A 22,837-nucleotide genomic window follows, 5' to 3' on the forward strand; every position below is an offset into this window, starting at 1 on the left:
GGAACATAGCCTAATGTACCCACAGGGCTCACAGAGAGGATACATTTAGAATGTGAATAAGATTTCAGTGTTACCATCATGGCGATGAGAGCACACACGTAGCTCTGCTGCATGACCACTCTACCCAGCAGGTGCAGAGGGTGGTCCCCGTGCTGTCCATCAGGGGCGCTACTGAGCCCTGGACCCAAGTCCTGATGACTGGAGCCATTGGTGACGCCGTCTACTGTGCTCTCTATAGACTGAAGCGTGTTCTGGAACACATACACAACACACCTTTATAAATAACACCACCAACGCACAGTCAGAGAATGGCGGACAGTAGTACATTGGACTGCATGGAGCAGGGCAGGGATACTATCAGGTATCTCATGCCCACCTCAGTGTCGCCCTGGCTGGGTCGTCTCTGAGCGGACCAGGGATTCAGTTCCACCTCTCCTCCTCCAGCCTCTGTTCCTTTGACTAGCTGGGCCCCCTCCTCACCCTGTCATATAAGCAAGTACTGATTCAGTAAGCAGCACATGTCAATCAAGACAGACAGGTGTGTTTCATGCCTCGGAGTGCTGATGTCAGTACCTTGTCAGCCGATCCACGGTGGCAGCTGATCTTCAGGACCGTCGCCACGGTGATGTACAGGAGAAGCAGGATCCCGGGGTTGACATACACCGGCCAATCATGCTCCGTGTTAAGGATGAGGTCATAGGAGGCGGAGCAGTTGCCAGGTTTGATGATATCCTTGAGGCCAAACAGTCTGTGGGTTGAGAAGAGGGGAGAGGGAATGTAACAGAAGCCTGTATATGGAGTTGAGGAAACAGGTTGAGGTTTCTCTGTGAAACGTCATCAAACTTTAACGCACAGTTTAGCCCTGCCGTGACACCCATTGGTTATAGTTTCAAGGCAGGGGAAATGTCTGGTTAGATTTGTGGGCTGGAACTGACTTCTAATGTTGATGGCTGAGTGTGGCTGGGAGCCAGAGGTAGAGAGGTGAAGATAGAGAAGGAGAGATAGAAGGAAAGATCACAGGTGTTTCCACCTGGGAGGCCTTGATAACAGCTGTACATATCTCTCTCCCTCTATCTCTCTTTAGCATCCAATGCCAAAACCCAGAGGCACCGAGATAGAATGCTACAGGACGGCTTCATCACACCCACCCCATTTGGAAATATTCCAAAAACAACTTGCCAGTATTTCCTCACATAGCTTTCACACTCTCCCTCCACTCCTCCCCTCTCATTTCACTCCATTCTTCTTCCCCCTCCTTCCCTCCATTGATACTTAGAACTATGACACAAAACTGACAAGTGTCTCATTTCCATTCATCTGCTGTTAGGTAATAGTGCAGTCTGCAACTGTCTCAAGGTCACAACCCCTAACAGATGATATGTTTAAGGTTATCAGAACCATGTGAGCCAAGGAGTCATTGTGTACAAATCACTTCTGAATCTACATGTTTGAATCACAATCTTGAGCTAGTGTGCCAACCAGGAGCATCGCTATGGCTGCGGCCAGTCCCTGTGAGAAGTAAAGCTGTGTAGGTACTAGAGACATGAAATACAATGACTAAAACAGAATAGAATTACTTATTTGGGTTGAGGTGGGGTGGGGCACTGACCTGGCCCACAGGCTGGCAGGGGGGAAGATGCCCTGGGCAATGGGGCACTGGTACAGGTAGAGACACACCAGGTGGCCCGCCGTGAAAAAGCCCACCATCACACACAGCACGTTGAAGCCTAGGTGGCTGATGGGAAAGTGGCAGGCCCACCACGTGCACACGCCGATGAAAAGCAGGAAGTAGATTGCAGAGAAGGCCGAGGGTAAGGTGATGCCTGGGGAACAGAGATACAGACGAGGGACTTAATCATCACAATACAACAATATGTTGCACGTCGTCTCTCATATACAACAAATCATACATGGACATCTTAAAGCAGTTCCTCCCCACTTCAATGCAGGGAAGGGTAACTGCCCCCCTTTTGAAGGCCCTCCGATACATTTCCCACCAAAATTAAAAATGTAAATACATTACATTTTTTGGGGAACTCAGTCAGGGTCTCAGCTTACTGTTGTGAGGTAGAATGCAAAAGGTGCAATTTTGAAATGTGGTTGTGCATCAACTGTTTATATCTTGTTATGTCAGTCACTGTTAGTCACTCAATTAGCCCATATCAGCAAAAATGTTTTAGAATGGTTAGTCGAGTGGCCAGCTAACTAAACATGTAGTAATCAAGGTCGAATTAGAGCCTGGGGGGGGGGGCATTGATTTTGTTAGTCACTCTAACTCAGATATCATATTAAAAACTGCAAACATTTCTCTCCACCCTATGTGAAAATGTGTAGAATTGCAGGAAACTAGCTGAAAACAGCTCATTTTCTCTTCCGCCCCATGGCAAAATGGATAGAATTGCACGAAATGAACTCTAAAACAAACAAAAAATGTATCTCTACAACTGCGGACCGTCATGATGAGTTCAGAATTTTTGTGGCCCCCACCTCCATTAAAGTTGCCCATCCCTGCTTTAATGCCTCCATGATTTATTTAAATCAATTATTACCAGTATATTAATTTCCTTTTATAATTAAGCAGTAATACAGAGGTTATTCCCTTGACTCCACTCCACTCTACCCTCTCCTCCCTCCAGTTCTCACCAGCCAGGGCCAGCAGGGTGATGGCCAGGATCCGGCCCAGGTCCCTCAGGACCTTCTGGGCTGTGGCTCGGAGCCGGGCCGCCAGCTGCTTGGCACGAGTTGCTGCAGAAACCATGGGGTCACTGGGTGACGACATGCCTTCCTCATCTCCCTCCTCTTCCTCATCTTCACCCTCCTTTGTCTCTGACTCATCCTCGGTCTGGAAAGAACCAAAGCATGAGCCAAAAGTAAACAGATATTCGTAAATGGAATTCATACTTTTTTAAATTGAACCTTTATTTAGGCAGAGAGTCCCATTGAGACCGAGGTCTCTTTTGCAAGGGAGCCCTATTGCACAAGGCCAGCAGCAATTGAACAATAAAACGTAAGAGAACAAATATTTCAATAAAATGCAATGTCAACAGAGCGGTAAATCTCAGATCCAACGCCATCTGTATCCCCGTTATCAAAAGCTCTTAACTTCCATGACAAGAACCTGGCACAAAGCATAACCATCAGACATAGATATGCAATACTATTCTTGTCATCTATAGTTACGTGCATACAGTAGGTCAACATTGTAAAAGGTCAAACTGACATGGCACATACCACACTCATAGAGATCACTTTCTGACTCGGGCACTAAGTTCATTACAATCCTGTACACACTAGAGTCCCAGAGTGGCCAGGGAAAGCATACAGTGTCTGTTCCAGCTTAGGGAAAAAGACTTGCACAGAAACTGGCACCACGGATAAGATGATAAACGCGAATTACAGAAATGATAACATTGTTATGCTTTTACGGTGCAATACTCAATAAAAGTGTTTTCAATTTTACAACATTACATTTTATGGAGAGACCTGCCAAGCAAACCCCTCAAAAACACAACGATGATGTGACCTTTGTGACGATTCTATAGAAATCAGGTTTTATAAAACTAACCAGTGAGACTGTTTACCAGGTTCTGTGTTGTTACCATGGTGACTCATGTACTGTCTGTCTTTTCTTCTTTTTGGCAGTGCTTGTCACTATTCTCAGTAGCGTGCCAGAGGCATCTTGACCTAGACCGGCGGCTGCTACCATGACGGAGAATGTTCCCACTGAGAGGATGAGTACACAAACGAGACGACAGAGTGGTCCTGAGCACAACAGAGTGGCTATCTTGTCACTCTAACCCCAGGTTATCAGGAGGGACCAAGATCTAATGGGGTGTGGAGGAAACCACCTGTCAATCACAGGTGTTAGATTGGCACACTGTACCAACGTGAGAGAACGAGAGGGGGACCGCGTTTGTGTGTTTTGGGGGTGCATTCATAGTTCCTTCCACAAACTGCTAAGAGCACGCCCTAAGGGTGCTGTAGCACTCATAGCAGTCATTTCCCTCTGACACTGAATGATGTGGTAAATGTATTTGCATCACTGACAGGAGTGTGTCAGAGGGCCAGATGTAACCGGGACATTAGTCACATGATACTGAGGTCACAGCATCATTCAAATCCCTCCCTGCTCAGCACCCCAGCCAGAAGGAGACAACACAAACACCGGGCCTGGGTGAACTAATACTGTGATAGGGTTTTTATAACTTATAGCTTTACAAATATACCCAGCATCTCATCTGTCACAGCACATTAACGTGCCACCAACAGGTGGCATCTGTTGCCACATTGTCACCCTTGTTATCCCTTGGCCTGAGTAGTCACGTCCTGTTGCGCATATAACTAATTCCACTGTGTTTCCCCTCGTAAATACACTGGACCTGGTATCCTGTCTGTTCACTGCTCCTAACCTTGATGTGTAAGAGTGTATTTGTGTTTGTACTGTACTCTAAGTACATGTGTGACATTGATTATCATGAGGGTCATGAACAGATGCAATACAAAAACCCACCCACCAACCAACCAACCAACCAACTTCTGGACCCCTACTTTGTCACAACACAACTTATTGGCTCAAATGAATTAAGAAAGAAAGAAATACCACAAATTAACTGTTAAGAAGGCACACCTTTTAATTGAAATGCATTTCAGGTGACTACCTCATGAAGCTGGTTGAGAGAATGCCAAGAGTGTGCAAAGCTGGGCATCAAGGCAAAGGATGGCTACTTGAAGAATCTCAAATATAAAATGTATTTTGATTTGTTTAACACTTTTTTGGTTACTACATGATTCCATATGTGTTATTTCATAGTTTTGATGTCTTCACAATTATTCTGCAATATAGAAAAGAGTCAAAATAAAGAAAAACCCTTGAATGAGTAGGTGTTCTAAAACTTTGGACCGGTAGCGTATATATATATTTAAAAAAAAAAAAGCTTCATAACCTGATTTTCTTTCTTTCTCCGAATGAATTAAATGTAAAGTCCTAATACAATTTTGAATTATCCCCCTTAGACTCTGGGCTGGGTTGTTTTGTTTGGTTTCATTAAATGCTGCTATCTAACGTCTCACCCCGTTACACTCCCCAATAGAATAACAAGCAGTGGAAGAGAGTTTATAATGCTGTTTTATGTGTCTGTTTGAGTCTGGCAAGAGGAAGATAACTATTGATGTGTGGAATAAAGGAAAGGGGAAACTCCCTGACAAACACCTGCACCAAAACACATCTCAACTACCAGTTACCCAGTGTGCCCATACACTCTTAGAAAAAAGGCTTATTCGGCTGTACCCAGAGGAGAAACATTTTTGGTTCCACGTAGAACCATTTTTAGAAAGGGTTTAACGTGGAACCAAAAAGGGTTCTACTAAGGGTTCTCCTATGGGGACAGCTGAAGAACCGTTTAAGGTTCTAGATAGTACACTAGATAGCTATCTACAACTTTCCATGACCAAAAATGCATTATCGTAAGCATCAGCAACATTATTCTCGATGATGAAATACTGTATAAGAGGCAGAGTGTGTGGTGTGTGTGTGGGATTCCAACTACCCGGAGTCCCTGTAGTCTGCTGTTTAACCTAGAGCGTTTGGGTTAGTCTGTGTGCTGCTCTGTTCAGTGGTAGAATGATCAAAGACAGACACAAGGAAAGTAGGCCTCTCTCTCCCCCTCTACCTCATGTTTCATTAATACTGCTTTTCCTATCTCATCCTATGACCAGAAGTATCTCTAGACAGATGCTTGCCTCTCACTAACTATTCCCTTCTTTCAGGCGCCTCTCTAACCTTCTAATGAGGACTTGTGAGAAGTATTGCTAGGAGGCAGAACGGTCAAGCACCCAGAACATTCCTTCATCTAGGATTCCTCCCAAGAGACCATCATCAACATCACTCTCATCACGCTCCATCTCCCTAATACACCCTCTCCGTCTGTTATACTCTCCCTCTCTTTCCCTCACATCCCACCCTATTTCCCTCCATCATGTCCCCTCTCTTCTCCTGACTGTCCAGTGGCTCCTCTCCGGTCTAAACTGCTGCTCTGATGACTGCCTGGCCTTCATGACTCCAGCCTCCTCTCAGTGTGACCTATTCCAGGGGAGTCGTTGACACCCCCAGCGTGTGAAGTCAACCGCTGACCACGGGAGTCTCATCACTGAGGAATCCTGCTTGTGTGACATTGATTATCATGAGGGTCATGAACAGATGCAATACAAAAACCCACCCACCCACCAACCAACCAACCAACCAAACAACCAAGGGTGGGCTAAGAGGGGTGGCATTCCTCACACATACAGTACATCATCTCTTAACTACACCATCCCTCATACACATGCACAATCTGTCACCCGCACGACATCCCTCCCATACACCCTGGATCAACAGGGGGACAGGGTCAAGGGTTAGCCACGTGCACAACCTGTCACCCGCACGACATCCCTCCCATACACCCTGGATCAACAGGGGGACAGGGTTATGGGTTAGCCACGTGCACAACCTGTCACCCGCACGACATCCCTCCCATACACCCTGGATCAACAGGGGGGACAGGGTCAAGGGTTAGCCACGTGCACAACCTGTCACCCGCACGACATCCCTCCCATACACCCTGGATCAACAGGGAGACAGGGTCAAGGGTTAGCCACGTGCACAACCTGTCACCCGCACGACATCCCTCCCATACACCCTGGATCAACAGGGAGACAGGGTCAAGGGTTAGCCACGTGCACAACCTGTCACCCGCACGACATCCCTCCCATACACCCTGGATCAACATGGGGGACAGGGTCAAGGGTTAGCCACGTGCGCAACCTGTCACCCCACGACATCCCTCCCATACACCCTGGATCAACAGGGGGACAGGGTTATGGGTTAGCCACGTGCACAACCAAATGTGATTCTGTTTCTGGAGCTGCACATGGAGTTTTCATGAAGACTAATCCTCCTCTACAAAATAAGACAGGAATGTTTATGTTACTGACAAACCACTGCTGACTCCCCTGTCCTCCCTTAGATGTAGTTCTGAGTGAAACCATGGGAGCCAGAGGAGAGTGAACGCCGTATGATGAGAGGGTGGGGTGAGGTATACTGTATGTGTTAAAGGATGTGACTAAACTGCCCACTTCACAAACACAGTCTCCCGTTGCCACATTAAAGACCATTGTCTAAGCCTCTCTGGCTAGAGGCAGCCGCTCATTCCCAAACACAGGAACAGACGCAGAATGTTGCGGTCGGAACGTGACAGCAACATCACAGAGATGTTGTGAGAATGTTGTTTTTGATGTGTGTGCAGGTCTGAAAGTGGGCGCGTGGGAGAAGAGAGCGATGGCAGGGCTCTAGTGGTCGTCTGTCTGAACGACGTATTGTCTGAGCAGAGCAGAGGGGCAACCACTGTCACCCAGTCAACACATGGCAATCAATCTTCAGAGTGGTCCCTCAATCAGCACAGCACTTCTGAAGCAATGTAATAGAGAGTGGGCAAGAGGCTCAACAGCAGTTTGGTTACGTTTGATCATTGATCGAGTCATGGCCCCTTTTTCATTTTCTGACACAGATTGGGGCAGGCTGTGTTTGTTTGGATGGTTGCCCTGGCTACGACAGGAGTAGAAAACTGTTGCTCCGGGGCAGCTGTACAGGAGTGTGTTCGGATGGCACAAGGCTACAGAAAGAACGAAAAGAGGGAGAGAAAAAAAAACTAGATTGAAAGTAGAACGTAGTCTGGAGAGTGAAGAGCAGCCGAGACTGTCGGTGACAATGAAAATGGAAGAGAAAAGCTTCCACTACTGTGTGTGTGTGTGTGTGTGTGTGTGTGTGTGTGTGTGTGTGTGTGTGTGTGTGTGTGTGTGTGTGTGTGTGTGTGTGTGAGAGAGAGAGAGAGAGAGAGAGAGAGAGAGAGAGAGAGAGAGAGTGAGAGAGGCCCATGCGTTGGAGGCAGCATTACGTCTGGGAGCACTCTCTTTCCCAGGCAGGCTGAGGATGGGCTAGCCTCCCACACTGTGGAGCAGAGCAGGAAACCAACTCAGCTGGTGGAACAATACCTACCTCTGTCACCAGCACCAGGTCTGAGGAAACTCCTCATTACCTCCCTGTGTCTCTCTGCTCCAGTAACACCACAACAAACACTAACACACCAGAGAGCAGTAACACTAAACTACTGTAGCATACCACATCACTGTTTCACCACAAGATACAGAGAATAATAATCTCTCTCTTACCAGCAGTGATTGCGCAACAGTGCTATCAGCATACCGCTGTGCGTCTTCTGTGAATATTCTGAATGTGATGTCTATATAATCTGCAATTTTGAAATATGTTTAAGGGAAGTAATTATACACAAATGTTTTTGTTACTCAATAATTCTTTCATTTAAGAAACGGTTGTGCACAAAACATGAAATTAATATGAACAGTGTGGAAGGGCTTGAGGCAAGCGAGGACATGGTCAGCCCAGCTCAGACATTCATTCCAGCACTGACCTCAGCCATAACCCTCCTCTATAATCAGAGACAAGACATTGGGTGCCATAACGTTCCATTAGAATGTACCGTTCTAAAGTTCCATTATATATAGCAGCCCATGCAGCAGTGACTCAACCACTTCCATTTCCTGAGTGGTGGAAGCCAGGAACACTGCCTATTATTTGTGACTCACTGATTCGCAGCACAAGACCATTGCCACTACTCTATATATGGCTCGGAGTATTACCATATAAGGAGTGCTTAATTTGTCAATCGGGAGGTGCCGGATCAAAAAGTGAGCGCGAGAAGAGTGTGACGAGATACCGGAACGTATGAAAAGAAATCACACTTATAATAAAGCATTAGAGTAGAGGCACTTACAGAAATTGCACACATGGGACATTTTTGTGGGACTTATTATTAGCAGCATAGCGGTGAGGCCCAGTCTGTGTCTATAGAGTAGATAACCACTCACCCCCTGTGTGGAGTCTGAGGCTACGGACAGGAAAGGGATGTCATCTCTCTTCTTGACCAGCCGGTTACACACCACCAGGGTAACCAGGGAGATCACAAACACCCCCAGGTCAGGACTCAGCAGACGCACCACACCCCACGGGTCATCCAGGGGCAGCCTAGAAGAAAGAGACACATGCAGAGGTCAAAGGTCATCAAAGACCTAACGAGGAACTACAACGTGTACATTCTCACACACTTACACAAAGACAGTAAAGAGGGTACATAAACGATAACATGTACCACAACCAGTGAGTCATAAGATCAAAGAACAAACAGAAAGAACAAAAAGAGATGTAAGAGTGAACATTGGCTAAATTCTGCAAATAACAGTAAATGATCTCCACACACAGTTCAGGGAGGCATGATCCTCAGTGACAAGATACACAGACCCAATGTGCTGTTTCCAAATATTCCTCACATACCTGGATACACCGACATGCCTCGATAGCGTCTCCCACAAACTACCTGTAAAGACAGAGAGTGTTAGGACTACCAGCTCTCCCCAGGCCACTCAGTCTCTGCCACGGAGTGTTGTTTAGGGAGAGGGGGATGTCATACAAGGCAAAGACTCTACAGAAAAACCACAACATAGCGTACAGCTGCCATAGATGTTCCCATGAGCCCCCAGTATCTCTGGGAGTAAGCCACCGTGTTGGTATTTGAACAGGTTTGTGAGGCATGGACAGACTGAAGCTGGAGTCAGCATGGTGGACTAGCTCACAGAGAAGCAAATAATATGACATCAAAGAACACTGCTATTAAAGCTCCTTGAGGACACATTTATTTGGGTTGGCCAAAATAAGCGCAGACCACAAAACAAAATCCACATATTCTACAGTCGGACGGTTGTAAGCATGGAGCATTCACAAGCATCCCTTATAGCATTCCACGCTGGTGGCTAATGACAGAGCAGTCGACTGAGCGTGAAGAGAGCTGGACTAAATAAATCAGAGGTGGAGGCTATGATTTCATGGAGTTTCTTTCGACTAAGTCAGGGGTGTCAAACTCATTCCAAGGCGGGCCGAGTGACTGCTGTTTTTTCGTTGTTTTTAAGACCTAGACAAACAGGTGAGGGGAGTTCCTTACTAATCACTGGCCTTAATTCATCAGTCAAGTGCAAGGGAGGAGCGAAAACCCGCAGACACTCGGCCCTCCGTGGGAATGAGTTTAGAGGTCTAAGTGATTGATTGAACCTAAACAAGCGCCTTATGTATGGCACGGGCTATTGTTAAGAAATGCTGACTGAAAACATGGCAATGGAACGGCCTGTGTCAAAGACGTCTATATTCACTCACAGTTGTTTCCCAGCGCATGGTCCAGGTCAGGGATAGTGTACAGGCAGATCTGGAAGGAGACATGGGCTAGCAGGAAGAGGAGACTGGTGCAGAACAGAGCCTTGATGAAGCGTCCAGTATGTCCTGGAGAAAAGAGAGAGATGGAGTTAGAGGAGGGGAATGGGGGAGGGGGACCGTGTAGAATATGAAAGGGAGCATAACGTAACAATCAGTTCCTCCCATCCCTCAGGTAAAATAGATTCAGGAAATAGCAGGGTGCACAGTACTAACCGAGCATGAACAGGACAGAGGGTCATTATAGAGGGTGTGGGTTGAAGTGTTTTCCAAGGACCTGTCCTGATCTGACTGAACTAAACATCCTCAACATCATCCCACCTTCAAATGATGCTTCATTTTCCACCAGTCAGAACACATACTGAGGCCATGGAGGCACTAGTAATCACAGCAGTACGTTTATAGTCTAAGCAGGAATTGCTTGTAACAGTTAATTGCCCGTTTTTAAACAAAATGGGAACATTGGACTATTATCAAGCCTGTGGATGGCATGGAGGTACTGCCCGTGCTGAACTGTGCTGCTGACCATAAAATGCTCCCCTGCCCGCTTTAGCCCCGAATCCCCTCCTCGCCAAAGGTTTGTGTGAGGCAGCTTTGATTGGTCTCCTCATAAAGCTGTCAGCTCCCATCGCTGGTGTAAAACAGGCCACAGTTAAGACAGGCACAAATTCCCAGTGTAGTGAACGAACGCTGCAGGTCCCTGTGGAATCCTGGGGGATTTTCCTTTACAGGCGTTGACTGGCTCAAGAAAATTAGCAGCTACAAGTCAGTGTTAAGGGACGAGCTTAGGGCTTTGATTGTGTTTTATAGGGCTGTTTTTCTCTGTGGCCTGCAGGGCAAAGGGCAGTTTAACGGCTCAGTGCTGCTCTACCACCCCCTCAATTACAGCAGACAGGAGGCTAGGTACTGCATTTACAGGCCTATCCCTGATCCCAGATTTAAGTTTATTCCACGAACACCAATTTACATTTATGACTAATACTAGACCTGAAGATTAAATCATATTCAACGTGGCATTGCTAGCTAGAGGTAGCACACCAGAGCAGTGAGAGAGTATTATTCATGGACCTGCTTTCTGAGCCTCATCCTTTTAAATAATTTCACGCACAGTCAACCATTCACGTTTGATTTCACGCACACCACTCAGTGATGTGAACTTTGTGAAAAGGTTAAGATGTCCCACACCCCCCCTTTCCAATTGTGCTGGATCAAGATCCATCACAGCCACTCTCTGTGTTGGACATGTTTATCTTTCCATGTATGAGATGGAAAGAAAAAGAGAGAGACGTGACAGAGATGATCAAATGTCACACACACAGCCTGCCTACTGTAACCACACATGCTAATAACATCTCAGTGTGTGTTTTGGAAAAGAAGGGACCCGTCCAAAAGAGGAGTAAATAATATGGGAGGCGTTGTACACATCCAAGACCACCTGTTGAGGACGAGGTCATCCTGACTTACTGCAGACAGCTCTACTCAACCGCTGCAACCCAAACCCCTGCACATAAGCTCATCTGTCCCCAAGTGTGTGTGTGTGTGTGTGTTTAAGTTAAGTTCACTGCACCGTCTTCCCTCTCTTCAATCCCCTGGCTCTCTACCCCTGCTACTGGAAAATCATTATGTCATTGCCATTACATGGACAGTCTCTTTAAAACTCAACTCCAAAACAAATTCTGTCACAGCCTTGCTAATTGCCAGCATGTGTCCTGTGTCACAGTATAGTTGAAGGCTATTGAGTCCTTCCCTCTCCTGTAGGACCTGCAGGGCTATAAGCATAACCTATCATCGTTCTTTCCAGGGTCGTCATGAAGCTGTCCATCTACTACATTCCTACGTTACATTACTCAGGACCGTCAGCTAGAGTAACATGTCCTCTAAAATGTCTAATAAATATGCACGCCTAGACCCACCTACCTGTATTTACACTGTCATGGCACAACACTAAGTAATCTGCGCCGTAATCGAAGTTTTGGGATAGTTTCCTATTCCAAGAGATAAAGTAGGAATGGAATGTGGAGGTGCATTCCAGTGTCTTAATACAAGGCCAGAGGGAGACAGCTCCTCACAGGGAACCAGAGCATGGTATGTAATGTTCTTTCCAGAGCAGGTTTGATATGATGGAGATCTCTCTGAGGAGAGACCAGCACAGCCACCAATGTGGAAACGACATCTGAGACCTGCAATCGCTATGCCTAAGTACTACCAACACATAACACAAACATTATATTAAAATCACATCCACCTTCACACCAGGGATTTTTTAAAATGTATTTTATTTATATAACCTTTATTTAACTAGGCAAGTCAGTTAAGAACAAATTCTTATTTACAATGAAGGCCTACACCGGCCAAATCCGGACGACGCTGGGCCAATTGTGTGCTTCCCTATGGGACTCCCAATCACGGCCGGATGTGTTTCAGCCTGGATTCAAACCAGGGACTGTAGTTTCGCCTCTTGCACTAAGATGCATTGCCTTAGACCTCTGCGCCACTCGGGAGCATGACGTGACAGCCATTGAAATCATGGCCTCATCACGTCTCATCAGATAGTGAACTATCTGAGAAGGTCTGGTTTTGGATCTGAGTGGGGGCAGCAGCGTTCTAGGTGAAAGTCAGAAGTGAGCAGAGGCCACTGGGTAGTGTAGTTCACTACAGGGAGATCAAACCCAAACTCAGTGAATTGCAGGACCTTTTCAAGGCCATGTTCGCCTTTTCTAGATAATATTTTCAGAGACAGGCAGAAATTTGCTCTGGTGACTTCTTTTTAAAAAACGGTTTCAGCGGGCGCCCTCCTTCCCCACTCGCCCTGGTGCTGTATGCGTCATAACCTCAACTAAAACCTGCAATCTGGGGTGACATTACTGGATTTTCCACGAAACAGGGTCATTTGGAGGAATTCTAACATTTACGAGAGTAACTCTGAACATTGTTCTAACAAGTCTTGTGACTGTAGTGCACCTAACATGGAGGGGTGCAGCAGGGTTCCTGGGCCCGGGTTAGAGTGGAAAGAAAAACTGTGCATGTTAGAAGAGCAGGGTTTAATTCTCAGGCCGCTAAACAGCCACACAACTTTCACTGTTTGGTCTGGAGGTTATCCTGCAGCTGTTGGGTTTATTTATTCCTGTACACGATTTAGACTGAAGGGAGATGGGAATAATAGTTACAAGTCGAAAAACAGAACCTAATTGAGTTTCATCCATGAGAAATGAGCCGACTCCTGCCAGGCACTCTGAGTAATACTGTGCTGTGTTTGTTTTAAATCACACAAAATAACGATGTATTTTCTTTAATTGCATTGACCTAATTTGTAAAAGGGGGAGATTTCAAAAAAGAGGACCTCAGACATAATGGCTTATTTTTTTCCAGCACATCGTAAAAAGCTGGTTTCGATGGCCAGTGTAAACAGGGCTGTTGTGTAGAGAAGTCTGCGGGGCCAGCCTCCGGACACAACAGTTCAGGGTACAGAGGGCGTTGTGGTTTAAATGAGGGCACTGTGGGCCTGTTCTTTTCTGATGATTATTCCCTAATGGAATTTGGCCTTTAGGTACCCTCTCTAATGCTAGAGGTCACCGTAAAGCAGGACTAAGTAACTGCTATCTGGGCCCTTGAGCCATAAAATCAGCCATAGGTGTCCTTAAGCGATTAAGACGTTTCAAATATATAGTCTATTCAACCCCAAGGTCTCAGCCTTGATTTAATGCTTTGGCACCAGGCACGGAAGGGTGAAACAACGCAGAGATAAGGCAAGAGCATTTAGGTCTGCCTTCCCTCTGGAGGGGGAGAGATTTGCTGTGAAACTCTCAAAGTAATGACTTCCTATATCTATGCATGTCTATTTGTCTCTGTCCGTCCGGTTGTCTGTCTATTAAACCTGTAAACATAGAAGTTGTTTGCCTTGTATTTTGCTTCGTGCATTTCTCCACACCTTGACTGGTTTTCAATTCCTAACACCATCCATACGGTACACACTGCATCTCTGGCCTACACCACCCGTACGGTACACACTCTATCTCTGGCCTACACCACCCGTACGGTACACACTGCATCTCTGGCCTACACCACCCGTACGGTACACACTGCATCTCTGGCCTACACCACCCGTACGGTACACACTGCATCTCTGGCCTACACCACCCGTACGGTACACACTGCATCTCTGGCCTACACCACCCGTACGGTACACACTGCATCTCTGGCCTACACCACCCGTACGGTACACACTGCATCTCTGGCCTACACCACCCGTACGGTACACACTGCATCTCTGGCCTACACCACCCGTACGGTACACACTGCATCTCTGGCCTACACCACCCGTACGGTACACACTGCATCTCTGGCCTACACCACCACACACTGCATCTCTGGCCTACACCACCCACGGTACACACTCATCTCTGGCCTACACCACCCGTACGGTACACACTGCATCTCTGGCCTACACCACCCGTACGGTACACACTGCATCTCTGGCCTACGGTACACACTGCATCTCTGGCCTACACCACCCGTACGGTACACACTGCATCTCTGGCCTACACCACCCGTACGGTACACACTGCATCTCTGGCCTACACCACCCGTACGGTACACACGGCATCTCTGGCCTACACCACCTGCACACTGCATCTCTGGCCTACACCACCCGTACGGTACACACTGCATCTCTGGCCTACACCACCCGTACGGTACACACTGCATCTCTGGCCTACACCACCCTTACGGTACACACTGCATCTCTGGCCTACACCACCCGTACGGTACACACTGCATCTCTGGCCTACACCACCCGTACGGTACACACTGCATCTCTGGCCTACGGTACACACTGCATCTCTGGCCTACACCACCCGTACGGTACACACTGCATCTCTGGCCTACACCACCCGTACGGTACACACTGCATCTCTGGCCTACACCACCCGTACGGTACACACTGCATCTCTGGCCTACACCACCCGTACGGTACACACTGCATCTCTGGCCTACACCACCCGTACGGTACACACTGCATCTCTGGCCTACACCACCCGTACGGTACACACTGCATCTCTGGCCTACACCACCCGTACGGTACACACTGCATCTCTGGCCTACACCACCCGTACGGTACACACGGCATCTCTGGCCTACACCACCCGTACTGTACTGCTAAAATATTAGAGTGAGACAACACACTCACCCTGCTAGTTGATCTGCTTACTAGAGGGATCTCATTCACATGTTCTATGTGTGTAAACTCATTACACTAAGCTACATTTGTTTAAAAACATCTACCAATCAGCAACAATAATCAGCTACCCGAAGAAACAGCTACCCGATAGTAAACAAAAATGACTGACAACACCGACATTTCTGTTTTGTTGTTTGCATTACGTGTTTGGATCTTACACCATGTCCTGCTGCCTATGCTTATCTGGGCTGTTCTCTGGCATCCTGTCCTGTCGCAGTGCTGCGTTGGTGTGAGAAAATCTGGCGTTTGCGTAAGAAGACTGCTGAAATAACAGTGGTGTGTGGAATCCCAGTTCCTGTTGGCGGCAGAGGAGCGGAGGGCACATAGCAGGCCTGCCTCTGAGAAAAGCTCCTCTCTGGCCCCTGGCCTCTCACTCTCAGGGCACTAATCAAACCAGGAGAAATAACCAAACAGGGGTCCACCGGCCCTCACTCCTCCCACCAGGGTTGGGATCAATTCCATTTCAATTCCAAATGTTCCTCATTGAAAAGCATCAAAGACAACTGGAATTGAAATGGAATTTACCGCAACCCTGCCTCCCACATAACTCCCAGCAGCAGAGGCTGCTGAGGGGAGGACAGCTCATAATAATGTCTTGAATTGAGTGTAATGGCTGGAATGAAGTGAGTGGAATAGTATTAAACAGATGAAAACCATTTGATTCCATTCTAGTCATTATTATGAGCCGTCCTCCCCTCAGCAGCCTCCACTGCCTAGCCGGTAAAGGAAAGGAAGGGTCAAGCTGGGCAAATATCCATAATATAGCCAATATGTTTGTAGGTGTACTTTACATGCCAATTAATGAAGATACTGTTGTCATTTGTTTTCATTATTAAAACGATTTACAGGTTGACATGGTTTGTGATGAAATATGCAGTCTCTTTTCAGTGCACACTAGCAGTAGATCATTTTGTCCCATGTGGCAGTGGACAGATACCTTACATACTGATGCTAGTTCTCTCTCATTATGCAAAATTCTGGACTCTATTTTCAATGGCTAAACCTGCTCCATTTCTCCATGGGGGAAAATTACAAATAGTGGACTCATATTAGTCTGAGAACAGACAGCTGTCCTGTCCAATATATCAGAATTGGAACAGAAATCATCTGAAATCACCTGCAAACTAGTTGTCAACGGCATTTACGGCCCTTCCCTAAATTTTTTCTCTGCCCAGTTTAAGCTGTGGTCGGCTTTGAGTACTCATTTAGGGAGGCCTGGCCTGGTGTGCATTTCCCTCACACCCTCTCATTTATCAGCATGACAGTCTGTGACAGTTGGACTTTTGGGCCTTTGAAAGCCACATGACACCTTCCTCAACAAATGACACACAAAACAAAAACCAGAGGGGACATTCAACCCTCCATGTCTCAAACTGCTGTTACCCCGGCGACAGGAAAGCTGTGGATATTGGCGATGTCTCGACAGCGGTGCCTCAGGAAGGGACGTTGTAAGGCCCCAGCAGGTGTGAATAGAATACACAGGGGAGGAGATTTGACGCAACACCCTGCGAGCGTCAGACCTGAATACCAGTGAATAAATCCCTTATATGTTTCCTATGTTGGGAACAGTGTAACCCAGCAGGCTCCAGACAGGTGTTCAATATTTGTCCTTTTACTTATCAGCTCTGGGGAAGCGACAGTGTGTCCAGATTGTACAATACGGGGGATTTAGATAATGGGGAGCGAGCAATGGAAAATAGTCTTTTGAAGGGGATGTCAAACACGGTGTATCAGGTGATGTGTATTTGGGCTGCGGAGGAGCTGAAAGGAACTATTAAAGCTTATCACGGTCCTCTCTGTCAGTGGCCTCAATGAATCCAATGATACCATCCCTTATGGGCAATACAGTTGGTGAGATCCACTTAATTGAGTCTTAGCTTACGTTAATGAATGAATGACAACAATATGGGATCGATTCAATGACACAAACGGGGAAAGACAGAGCGCACATGCATGTGGTAGCCTGTATTAATTGTAACGCATATGGAATAAGCTTCCTCTCGGTCTTCCTCTCAGTCCCCGGTAACAGTCATAGTTTCCTTCTAGACAGGCCAGAGCGTCTGTAACCAGGTCAGCTCTCAGGGCAGTATGACATAAGACGGCTCCTTTAACCACAGAGGAAATTGTGACCATGTCTACTCTCAACCCTAACATGCCCCCATGCTCCACCACATTCACGGAGGGTGAGATAACATTTTCCCCGGAAAGGAGGAGCACGTGGAGGTGAGGCGAAGGGGTCGTTTCTGCTAGACGTCTCCAGAATCCTCCTGGTTCATCCATCTGCCCCCTTTCTTAAATGCATCTGGTCCTCCCATGGCGGCCCGGACCAAGAAATGTGCTGATAATTGGAGGCAGGGAACGATTCAATGTGGTTTTCATTAAAACCGTTAATCCTATTCTCTGTCAGACTTTATTTTATAGAGGCTGGCAGACTCTGGGATTTTCCTACAGGGAATCATCTCCACCAGTGAGTTCCACTGAAATAAACCTCTCACCATTTACACATATTCAGTTCCCCCAGGAACAGTCATGTGACCCCGCACAGTTTATCATGCTCAGATTGCCCTCCTTTTCCCCTCTAAAAGAAACATGGGTTATTGACCCTAACAGCACAGAGACAGAATAGTATTAAACACTGCTTGTTGATATAATCTCCCATCCTTTCATCGATGGAAAAAAAAGAACAAGAGAGAGAATGGGAGAATTCAACTGTTTTAATTATCTATAATAAGCGTGCGTCCGGTTCTGTGTATATTTTCCCAGAGGCGGCAGGAACGGGGTCTGGTTCACTGTAGACCAGTACAGGAACTGATAATGCCCATTGGCTCTCAGGAGCATGAGCCAGTTGATATGTTGGATAAACAAGCCTCTGGGGGTTAAGGCTGGGTGCAGGGTGTGTGTGCTTATCTGTGCTGTTAAAAATGAGTCCCATTTCTATTGTTCGCTCTACAGCCACCATAGACCATTAAACTGCTACCACAGACAGGGATGTGGGTGGAGGATAGGGGCAGGATGTGGAAAGAGCGGATTTTCCAGACCTGAAATCATATCCACTGTTTATTGCTATTTGATTAAGAGCCTCATGCTAATCACATTAGCCTACGTTAGCTCAACCGTCCCGCGGGGGACTCACCGATCCTGTAGAGGTCTTAAGAGCACACCAGGAGATTTGTCTGTCTAAAATAGAGCAATATTTATGTAGAGTAAATCAATGAAACCACTTGGGATTTGCTGAGCAAGAGCAGCGTCGGCAAAAAAAGAATAGAGCTGTCATGAGGTTAGCTCTATACTTCTGTACACCCTCTTTACTATAGAATAAGGACGTCGTTGAGCCGTAGGTTTGTGCTGCTGACAGACTTTTTCTTTGTACAGTTCTGAAAAACAACATCTGCTGTGTTTTTCTCATGTCCGCAGGAGATTAACACAGACTGCAACTAAGTACGGTGGAATCTGAACTTTATATCGAGGGAAGGCTGAGGGAAAATACCGTACCATCAAATCATGAGAAGGTAGAGATGGAAAAACTCTGAGTGTATTGTGGTAATGAAGTTCGGCTTCCAGAGCAGAGTCAAGAATAATAGGTTTCTGTACTTTTCAGATGAATTCCTGTCTCGTTGCCATCGCAGATTACTGACCATTAAGGTTTTTCACTTCCCACATTAATATCATAGCTATTTCTCTGCAAATGAGTTTTTATTCCTAACCAGACCACACATTTGTACACGTAAAAGTAACCAGGAAATAGAACTAGAGCTTGGGTGGCCCTGTGTGTTATAGTCAAAAGGCCCAAATTCAATCACTCTTTAAAGGAGTAATCCGGAGTTTAAAAAAATGACAAAGCGGGTACCCCACCACTTGTTTTAAACAGCTGAGGGATGGTGCTTGAGAAATAGAAACCACTCTCAAATGAATAGACAGAGTTATGAATGCCAGGACTGACCTGACCATCTATGAGATAAAAAAATATTTTAACCATGCTTGTTTACATTGACTTTGTTTCCAAACATTGGAGTAAAAAAGCTTATATTTTGGGTTCTGATGGGTATGACAGTCGAACTAAGCTCGGGGCAGTTATAAGATACACTACCGTTCAAAAGTTTGGGGTCACTTAGAAATGTCCTTGTTTTTGAAAAAAAAAAGAAACATTTTTGTTCATTAAAATAACATCAAATTGATCAGAAATACAGTATAGACATTGTTAATGTTGTAGATGACTATTGTAGCTGGAAACCGTGGACTTTTAATGGAATATCTACATAGGCGTACAGAGGCCCATTATCAGCAACCATCACTCCTGTGTTCCAATGGGACGTTGTATTAGCTAATCCAAGTTTATCATTTTAAAAGGCTAATTGATTTTAAAAGGCTAATTAGAAAACCCTTTTGCAATTATGTTAGCACAGCCGAAAACTGTTAAAACTAGCTTTCTTTAGACTAGTTGAGTATCTGGAGCATCAGCATTTGTGGGTTCGATTTACAGGCTTAAAATGGCCAGAAACAAAGAACTTTCTCCTGAAACTCATCAGTATTTTCTTGTTCTGAGAAATGAAGGCTATTCCATGTGTACTATTCCCTTCACAGAACAGCGCAAACTGGCTCTAACCAGAATAGAAATAGGAGTGGGAGGCCCTGGTGCACAACTGAGCAAGAGGATAAGTACATTAGAGTGTCTAGTTTGAGAAACATATGCCTCACAAGTCCTCAACTGGCAGCTTCATTAAATAGTACCCACAAAACACCAGTCTCAACATCAACAGTGAAGAGGTGACTCCCGGATGCTGGCCTTCTAGGCAGAGTTGCAATGAAAAAGCCATATCTCAGACTGGCCAATAAAAATAAAAGATTAAAATGGGAAAAAGAGCACAGACTCTGGACAGAAGAACTCTGCCTCGAAGACCAGCATCCCGGAGTCGCCACTTTACTGTTGACGTTGAGACTGGTGTTATGCGGGTACTATATAATGAATCTGCCAGTTGAGGACTGGCAGCTGCTGAATGCCTTTTAAAGACTGTCAGTTTGTCCGTTTGTCAGTCCATACATTTGACATGAAATATTCATAAAATTCAACACCTCCATTCAGCGGAAGTGCATCATTTGGGCAATATCAAAAGGGAGCTGGTTTAGTCACCTGCTGTGTGTTTTGGCAGTCCCCAGGCTCTCACTCAATACCCATACAAAGCTGGATGTAAAGCCCTCTGTAAGTGCCCGTCTACCTGCCTGGCTAACCTGGCATCATCCCGACACCGCCCAGCCCAGCGGGCACACAGCTGCCACAGAGGAAATGAGAGAGGGCAAAGCCACACACCTGAATCTAATCCATGGTTTAATATTGCATAACACCCACAAACATCTCCTCGGGCTGTCTAATTGAGATTACAAACCGAGGGCCTCCCGGGTGGCGCAGTGGTTAAGGGTGCTGTACTGCAGCGCCAACTGTGCCATCAGAGTCCCTGGGTTCGCGCCCAGGCTCTGTCGTAACCGGCCGCGACCGGGAGGTCTGTGGGGCGACGCACAATTGGCCTAGCGTCGTCCGGGTTAGGGAGGGCTTGGTCGGTAGGGATGTCCTTGTCTCACTCCTGTGGCGGGCCGGGCACAGTGCGCGCTAACCAAGGTTGCCAGGTGCACGGTGTACCCTCCGACACATTGGTGCGGCTGGCTTCCGGGTTGGATGCGCGCTGTGTTAAGAAGCAGTACGGCTGGTTGGGTTGTGTATCGGAGGACGCATGACTTTCGACCTTCGTCTCTCCCGAGCCCGTACGGGAGTTGTAGCGATGAGACAAGATAGTAGCTACTACAACAATTGGATACCACGAAATTGGGGAGAAAAAAGGGGTAAAATAAAAAAAAATAAAAGAGATTACAAACTGGGTAGTTTGTATACGGGATGCTGATTGGCTAAAGCAGCATTCAGCCGTGTGTATGTGAGACCGTATACCATGACTATGACGTTTAGCCTTTCCCCCTTTATATCATTGCGCCTTTTCACCTCGATAAAATGGCTACAGTTCGACATGCCGATGTAGAAAATAAGCGTTTAGATTCATTTGAGAGAAACCGAAAATAATATTGTGAAACAAAGTGGGCACCAACCTGCTTCACTGACTGGTGTGCAGACAAAGGGACACATTGTGAGTTTGGGAAAACAACAAAAACGGAGCTGAACGTCATTCTATGGGACTTGGTTCGGTGAGAAACATGAATGGCGAAGAATATGGGATGAGCAGCTATGCAGGTTTGAACCGACATATCAACGACCCGCCTCTCAGTTTGGCATGGAGTGTACAGAAGGACACCGAATTCACAACGAGCAACAATGTGTCTGTCGGCGTAATTAAAAAGTTGAGGGAAGAGGGGCGTGACAAAGCTGCCCACCAGTGAATGGCTACATATGGTATGTAACTGTTAGCTAGCTAAATCATTCTAATCAATAAATATTTCTTTATAAAGCCCTTCTTACATCAGCTGATGTCACAAAGTGCTGTACAGAAACCCAGCCTAAAACCCCAAACAGCAAGCAATGCAGGTGACTGGCTCGGTTTTAATGTACCCTGACAATATAACTGGTAGCTATGTAGGCCTAACTATTACTATAACTATGCTGCAATAGTTTGTGTCAGGGGGAAAGGGTCAGTCTGTTATATCTGGAGTATTTATCATGTCTTATCCAGTGTCGTGTGAATTTAAGTATGCTCCCTCTAATTCTCTTTCTCTTTTCTCTTTTCTCTTCTCTCGGAGGACCTAAACCCTAGGACCATGCCTCAGGACTACCTGGCCTGATGCCTCCTTGCTGTCCTTAGTCCACCTGGTCATGCTGCTGCTCCAGTTTCAACTGTTCTGCCTGCGGCTATGGAACCCTGACCTGTTCACCGGACATGCTACCTTGTCCCAGACCTGCTGTTTTTCGACTCTCTCGCTCTACCGTACCTGCTGTCTCTAACTCTGAATGATCGGCTATGAAAAGCCAACTGACATTGACTCCTGAGGTGCTGACCTGTTGCACCCTCTACAACTACTGTGATTATTATTATCTGACCCTGCTGGTCAAATATGAACGTTTGAACATCTTGGCCATGTTCTGTTATAATCTCCACCCGGCACAGCCAGAAGAGGACTGGCCACCCCTCAGAGTTTGGTTCCTCTCTAGGTTTCTTCCTAGGTTCCAGCCTTTCTAGGGAGTTTTTCCTAGCCACCGTGCTTCCACATCTGCATTGCTTGCTGTTTGGGGTTTTAGGCTGGGTTTCTGTATAGTGCTTTGTGACATTGGCTGATGTAAACAGGGCTTTATAAAT

General features: G+C 46.4%; 1 protein-coding gene across 3 annotated transcripts in view; it reads right to left on the reverse strand.

The window, feature by feature from the left end:
* The window catches only part of LOC118394145 (piezo-type mechanosensitive ion channel component 1), a 72,273-nt gene that overhangs the window by 19,641 nt on the left and 29,795 nt on the right, over window positions 1-22,837 (reverse strand). For 2 of the 3 annotated variants that reach the window (XM_052480553.1, XM_052480550.1), the window contains exons 3-10: window positions 10,259-10,381; window positions 9,386-9,428; window positions 8,923-9,079; window positions 2,644-2,842; window positions 1,610-1,823; window positions 574-748; window positions 377-481; window positions 75-251 (exon numbers count right to left, since the gene is read on the reverse strand). In XM_052480553.1, coding sequence (XP_052336513.1) covers window positions 75-251; window positions 377-481; window positions 574-748; window positions 1,610-1,823; window positions 2,644-2,842; window positions 8,923-9,079; window positions 9,386-9,428; window positions 10,259-10,381 — 1,193 coding nt within the window. The remainder of the gene's footprint in view (window positions 1-74; window positions 252-376; window positions 482-573; window positions 749-1,609; window positions 1,824-2,643; window positions 2,843-8,922; window positions 9,080-9,385; window positions 9,429-10,258; window positions 10,382-22,837) is intronic. The other variant, XM_052480554.1, reaches the window with a different exon arrangement.

The sequence above is a fragment of the Oncorhynchus keta genome, chromosome 2 (assembly GCF_023373465.1).
Source record: "Oncorhynchus keta strain PuntledgeMale-10-30-2019 chromosome 2, Oket_V2, whole genome shotgun sequence".
NCBI classification, from domain to species: Eukaryota; Metazoa; Chordata; class Actinopteri; order Salmoniformes; family Salmonidae; genus Oncorhynchus; species Oncorhynchus keta.